The sequence below is a fragment of the Macaca fascicularis genome, chromosome 3 (genome assembly GCF_037993035.2).
Source record: "Macaca fascicularis isolate 582-1 chromosome 3, T2T-MFA8v1.1".
Classification (NCBI taxonomy): domain Eukaryota; kingdom Metazoa; phylum Chordata; class Mammalia; order Primates; family Cercopithecidae; genus Macaca; species Macaca fascicularis.
In genome coordinates, this window is record NC_088377.1 from 35,967,929 (window position 1) to 35,974,773 (window position 6,845).

Here is a 6,845-nt window from a genome sequence, read left to right on the forward strand (position 1 = left end):
CTGGTCTCCAACTCCTGATCTCAAGTGATCCACCTGCCTTCAGCCTCCCTGCCTGAAGTGCTGGGATTATAGATGTGAGCCACTGTGCCCTGTCAAGATTTCAATTCTTTTAAATTAGTTGAGGTTTGGTCTGCCATGGTGAATGTTTTGTGGACACTTAGAAAAAACTATGTTCTCTTGTAGGTGAGTGTTCCACGTATGTCGGTTAGGCCCTGTTGGTTGCTGGTGTTGACTTCTTCTGTATCCTTGCTGATTTTCTGCCTAGTAGTTTTGCAGTTATCAAGAGTGAAGTGTTGAAGTCTCCAGCCATAACTGTGGATTTGTCTATTCTTTAGCTCTATCGATTTTTGCTTTTTGTATTTTGAAGCTCTGGTTTTTTGTTGTTGTTGTTGTTTTGTGTTTTTTGAGATGGAGTCTCGCTCTGTCGCCCATGCTGGAGTGCAGTGGCCGGATCTCGGCTCACTGCAAACTCTGCCTCCTGGGTTTATGCCATTCTCCTGCCTCAGCCTCCCTAGTAGGTGGGACTACAGGCACCCCGCCGCCACCTCGCCTGGCTAGTTTTTTTGTATTTTTTAGTAGAGACAGGTTTTCACCATGTTAGCCAGGATGGTCTCGATCTCCTGACCTCGTGATCCGCCCGTCTCAGCCTCCCAAAGTGCTGGGATTACAGGCTTGAGCCACTGTGCCCGGCCGAGGCTCTGTTGTTTGGTGCATACACGTTTGGGATTATTATGTCATTATGTAATGTCCCTTTGTCTCTAGTAGTTTCCTTCCTTCTGAAGTTTGCTTCATCTGGTATTAAAGATAGCCACTCCTGCTTTCATTTCATTAATGTTTTTTTTTTTTTTTTTTTGAGGCGGAGTCTCGCTCTGTTGCCCAGGCTGGAGTGCAGTGGCGCGATCTCGGCTCACTGCAAGCTCCGCCTCCCGGGTTCCCGCCATTCTCCTGCCTCAGCCTCCCGAGTAGCTGGGACTACAGGCGCCGCCACCATGCCCGGCTAATTTTTTTGTATTTTTAGTGGAGACGGGGTTTCATTGTGTTAGCCAGGATGGTCTCGATCTCCTGACCTCGTGATCCGCCCGTCTCGGCCTCCCAAAGTGCTGGGATTACAGGCTTGAGCCACCGCGCCCGGCCTCATTTCATTAATGTTTGCATGATTAATGTTTTCCATTCCCAGGAGAGAGGAGGTGAGAAAGTAGAGGGCCAACTTGCCCCTCCTCTAACCACCTCACGCCATGTCATGGGTGCCAGGTAGGGGTGGGGTAGAGTTGGAGTTCACCTCCCACTGGGCCCTGACCTGACCAGGGGAGAGGGAGTCAGAGTGTGGATTCCCCTGCCTCACACCATCTCCTTCCACCTTGTGGATGCCAGGTGGGGTCAAGGCTTAGCTCCCTGCAGGACCACACTGACAGTACCCTGGTGGGACGGACAGAGGAAGCACCTCTACTTCCATGGGCAGAGGAAGGGGGATCAGCCCCCTCCTCAGCCCCACCAAAACCCCCTGGTGCCTGGCAGGGGAACGGGAATGTGCCACCTACTTTTGGGAAGCCAGGGTGGTGTGGAAGGTCAGCTCTCAGCGTGGCCCTGATGAAGCTGTGGGGTGCAGTTTTTCCATTGGCATTCGACTTAAGTAAAGTGGGTGTTGCCAAAACAATTTTCCTGTTGTTGGGTCACTGTGAAGTTAAGGAACGGTTCCCAAGACCCCTCTTACTTGTGATACCAATAGCAAATGCAGGCGTCCCTGAGACCACTGTCGGGTTTGATGATTTGCTGGAAAGATTACAGAGCTCCCTGATTGCAGTTACTCTTGTGGTTATGGTTTATTATAGGAAAAGGAGATGGATTCGAAGATTAAAATCAACCTTGACAGGAGAATGGCGTGAACCTGGGAGGTGGAGCTTGCAGTGAGCTGAGATCACGACACTGCACTCCAGCCTGGGCCACAGAGCGAGACCCTGTCTCAAAAAAAAAAAAAAAAAAATCAGCCTTGGAAAGAGTTGCAGAGGGCAGAGTCCAGGGGGGCTCACACCTGGAGCTGGTCTCCACTCCCTGAGAGGCGTCCTCTCCTTGGGAGTTGTGAGCAGCATTACTTTCCCAGTGGTGGTGAGTGTCAGCCCGTGTGGAGTACTGCCAGCCAGGGAAGCACCCGAGCCTTGGCGTCCAGGGTCATTATTGGTGCTCGGCCACATGGATGTGTAGACTCCCTGCACTGCTGACCTCAGCCTCCAGCCCCTCTGGAGGGCGAGCTGATATCAGTGCTCCTGATATCAGGAGCTCGGAGTCCCCCACCGATGAGAAGGCAGGAGTAGGAGCCCCAGGACACCTCAGTCATTAACTAGTGCGTCACTGCCTCTGCAGGTTCCCAGCAGGATGTCCCGGCTCTGCAGGAAGCTGAAGTGAGAGGCCCGGAGAGGGCCCGGCCCACCCGGGGCAGGATGACCAAGGCCCGGCTGTTCCGGCTGTGGCTGGTGCTGGGGTCGGCGTTCATGATCCTGCTGATCATCGTGTACTGGGACAGCGCGGGCGCCGCGCACTTCTACCTGCACACGTCCTTCTCCAGGCCGCACGCCGGGCCGCCGCTGCCCACGCCCGGGCCGGACAGGGACAGGGAGCTCACGGCCGACTCCGACGTCGACGAGTTTCTGGACAAGTTTCTCGGTGCCAGCGTGAAGCAGAGCGACCTTCCCAGAAAGGAGACGGAGCAGCCGCCCGCGCCGGGGAGCATGGAGGAGAGCGTGAGAGGCTACGACTGGTCCCCGCGCGACGCCCGGCGCAGCCCCGACCAGGGCCGGCAGCAGGCGGAGCGGAGGAGCGTGCTGCGGGGCTTCTGCGCCAACTCCAGCCTGGCCTTCCCCACCAAGGAGCGCGCGTTCGACGACATCCCCAACTCGGAGCTGAGCCACCTGATCGTGGACGACCGGCACGGCGCCATCTACTGCTACGTGCCCAAGGTGGCCTGCACCAACTGGAAGCGTGTGATGATCGTGCTGAGCGGGAGCCTGCTGCACCGCGGCGTGCCCTACCGCGACCCGCTGCGCATCCCCCGTGAGCATGTGCACAACGCCAGCGCGCACCTGACCTTCAACAAGTTCTGGCGCCGCTATGGGAAGCTCTCCCGCCACCTCATGAAGGTCAAGCTCAAGAAGTACACCAAGTTCCTCTTCGTGCGCGACCCCTTCGTGCGCCTCATCTCCGCCTTTCGCAGCAAGTTCGAGCTGGAGAACGAGGAGTTCTACCGCAAGTTCGCCGTGCCCATGCTGCGGCTGTACGCCAACCACACCAGCCTGCCCGCCTCGGCGCGCGAGGCCTTCCGCGCCGGCCTCAAGGTGTCCTTCGCCAACTTCATCCAGTACCTGCTGGACCCGCACACGGAGAAGCTGGCGCCCTTCAACGAGCACTGGCGGCAGGTGTACCGCCTCTGCCACCCGTGCCAGATCGACTACGACTTCGTGGGGAAGCTGGAGACGCTGGACGAGGACGCCGCGCAGCTGCTGCAGCTGCTCCAGGTGGACCGGCACCTCCGCTTCCCCCCGAGCTACCGGAACAGGACCGCCAGCAGCTGGGAGGAGGACTGGTTCGCCAAGATCCCCCTGGCCTGGAGGCAGCAGCTGTACAAACTCTACGAGGCCGACTTTGTTCTCTTCGGCTACCCCAAGCCCGAAAACCTCCTCCGAGACTGAAAGCTTCCGCAGCGCCCTTCCCCGCGTGCCCGGAACCTGCCGCAGTCGCACTCCAGTTTTTTTATGGCCTACGATGTTGCAATCTGGGCTTCTTGTTTACTCCACTGCCTCTATCCATTGAGTACTGTGTCGATATTGTTTTTTAAGATTAATATATTTCAGATATTTAATACGAAACGTGGAAGGGAATGCTGGAGTAAAATCTCCCCTCTGCCCGCGCGCCAGCTCCTGTGGTTTCTGTCTGAGCACGTGGGCGCCGGGAGGGGATGCTGAGGCTGTGGGAGCTGCCTCCAGGGCTCTGGCCACTCAGGAGGAGGGCGGGGCCTGCACTTGAAGTCAGGCCGAACTTGTCTATTTTTAAAACGGTAGCTGACGAATCCTTCCAGAGGGAAAGTTAAGTGTTGTACTTGAAAAGGTCAATCTTCGGGGTTTCCTGTTTGAAATCAAGTCAGAGGTAAACCGGTCAGTTACAGAAGCAGGAGTTCTAACTCCAGCTGTTCCCATTAGTGTCTAGTTTATATTATGGCTGTTGAGGCCGGGTGGGTGATTCAGGCAGGTAATTGTAGCACTTTGGGAGGCGCAGGCAGGAAGATCGCTTGACGTCAGGAATTTGAGACCTGGCCAACATGGTGAAACCCTGTTTCTACTAAAAATACAAAAAAAAAAAAAAATTAGTCCGGCGTGGTGGTATGCACCTGTAGTCCCAGCTACTCGGGAGTTGTGAGGTGGAAAGATTGCTTGAACCCAGGATGGAGAGGCTGCAGTGAGCTGAGATCGCGACACTGCACTCTAGCCTGGGTGACAGAGTGAGACTCCTTCTCAAAATAAATCAATAAATAAATATATAAATAAATATTAATGAACACATTATGGCTGTTAAGGCTGGGCACGGTGGCTCATGCCTGCAATCCTGGCACTTTGGGAGGCTGGGGTGGGAAGATCACTTGAGCCCAGAAGTTCAAGACCAGCTTGGGCAAGGTAGCAAGGACCTCATCTCTACAAAAAAAGGGCGTGGTGGCACACATCTGTAAACCTAGCTACTCAGGAGGCTGAGGAGGATCACTTGAGCCCAGGAGTTCAAGATCAGTTTGGACAACATAGCGAGACCCTGTGTCTACAAAAAATAAGAAAATTAGCCAGACGTGATGGTGCACACCTGTAGTCCCAGCTACTCAGGAGGCTGAGACAGGAGAATAGCTTGAGCCCAGGAGTTCAAGGCCGCAATGACCTATGATCGTGCCCCTGCACTCCAGCCTGGGCAACAGAGCGAGACCCTGTTTCTAAATAGACAGAAGATAGATAGGTAGATAGGGAGATTAAATCAATAAAATAGAACGCAAACTGGCTGTTGACGTTTACAGTTAGCAGGAGTGGAGCGGGTTGGCATTTATCTCTAGACCATGTTGGGTGACAGTACCCAGCGTCACTGAGAAGAGGCTCCATGTGACTGCCTCTGTGGCTTTCTGGTGGGTTTAGCTCCAGTGCCTTCACCCTCAAGGACATGACTGACCTTGAACCCTCAGGTTTGATGGCCCCCGTCTTGGTAAAAGTGTCAGAGGAGGCTCTGGAAACATCTGGCTAAAACTCCTTTGCTGTTTCTGCTTCTAAGCTGTAGTTGGAGAGACGGTTGCAGTCATTTCATGGTGTCGGGCACCCTGCTTGACCTGTCTTCCTCGTGTGTGGTGTTTGTCGCCACTGCCCAGTCCCTGGTTGCTGGCCGTGCTCAGCTGGGGTGTCTCCCCGGTGTCACCTGTGTGTGGTGTCCCTGTGTTTCCCAGGCTCAGCTGGGCTTGTGTGGGTCTTGGCCGCTGAGTGCCTGCCTGCCTCAGGTCTTCACTGTATTAGACACCTCGTGCCTTCCTTTCTGAAGCTTCACTTTCTTTTATTTTTGTTTTGTTTTGTTTTTGGAGACAGGGTCTTGCTCTGTCATCCAGACTGGAATACAGTGGTGCCACCACAGCTCACAGCAGCTTCAACCTCCTGGGCTCAAGTGATCTTCCCACCTCAGACTCCCAAGTAGCTGGGGTTACAGGTGACGCCTGCCCACCCGGCTAATTTTTTATTTTTAGCCGAGATGAGGTCTCACTGTGTTGCCCATGCTTGTCTCAAACTCCTGGACTCAAGTGACCCTCCTGCCTCACCCTCCCACAGTGCTGGGGTTACAGGCCTGAGCCATCACACCTGGCCCCTCCAATTTTTTATGATGATCAAATTTTTAATTTTAAACATACCATCTTAACAATTGTGAAGTGCACTGTCCTGCCACCATCACCATCATCATCTCCAGAGCTTTCTCATCTTCCCAAACTGAAACTCCGTCCCCGTTCAGCACTCCCTCCCCGTTGGTAGAAGGCAGCACCTTCTCCTCTCTGATTTCCGCTGCCCGAGCTCCCTCATAGAAGTGGAGTCGCACAGTATCGGTCCTTTTGGGACTGACGTACTTCACGTCATGCAGTGTCCTCCAGGTTCATGTGTGTCCTGGCAGGTGTCAGAACTAACTTCCTGTCTGAGGCCGAATAATGTCCCATTGTGTGGATGAGGCAAGCTTTGTTTATCTGTTCATCATTCGTTGGACACTGGCTCGCTTCTGCCTTCCTGCGAAGGTGAATCGAACGCTGCTGTGAACAGGGCATCAGTGAATCTGCTGAGGGCTTGTTTTCCATCTTCTGGGCGTGGCCCTTGGCGTCTGCCTCTGCTGGAGCACCTCCTCAGGATGCGTTTGTTTATAGGATGTTTAGACAAATGTCAGAACCCGCTGGGTGGTTCACTCACTGAGGGGGGCCCACGTCCCCTCCATTTCTGCATTCCCAGTTCTCGGTGTGGTTCCTCTGAGCGTCGGTTTTCCTGACCATCTGGGGTGTTTGCAGGGATGTGGAGGGGTTCCTGGAGAAGACACCACCCACGTCCATGCACCTGCCCAGATTCCCGGGCCGTGGTTGGGGCCACTGCCCGTGGGGATGACTCCAGATGGGACAGGCAGAAAAGGGCCTGCTGGACCGAGGGGAGGCGTCTCTGGGAAGAGAGGGAGGTGTGTGCAGGGAGAACCCATTTCCTTCGATTCTTCGCTGTTTCCCTGATGTGCAGCACCACGTTGTGTAGAGACATTTGGCTCTGTTTTTTTCTTTTTCCACTGAAACACAGCAAATTATACATTTTATAAAAATT

General features: G+C 54.4%; 1 protein-coding gene across 2 annotated transcripts in view; it reads left to right on the plus strand.

Moving 5' to 3' along the window:
- Positions 1–3,898, plus strand: part of CHST12 (carbohydrate sulfotransferase 12) — a 31,950-nt gene extending 28,052 nt beyond the window's left edge. For both annotated transcript variants that reach the window (XM_045389770.3, XM_074034271.1), the window contains one exon: positions 2,359–3,898. In XM_045389770.3, coding sequence (XP_045245705.1) covers positions 2,436–3,680 — 1,245 coding nt within the window. In that variant the 5' untranslated portion in view covers positions 2,359–2,435 and the 3' untranslated portion in view covers positions 3,681–3,898. The remainder of the gene's footprint in view (positions 1–2,358) is intronic.
- Positions 3,899–6,845: the final 2,947 nt, after the last annotated feature.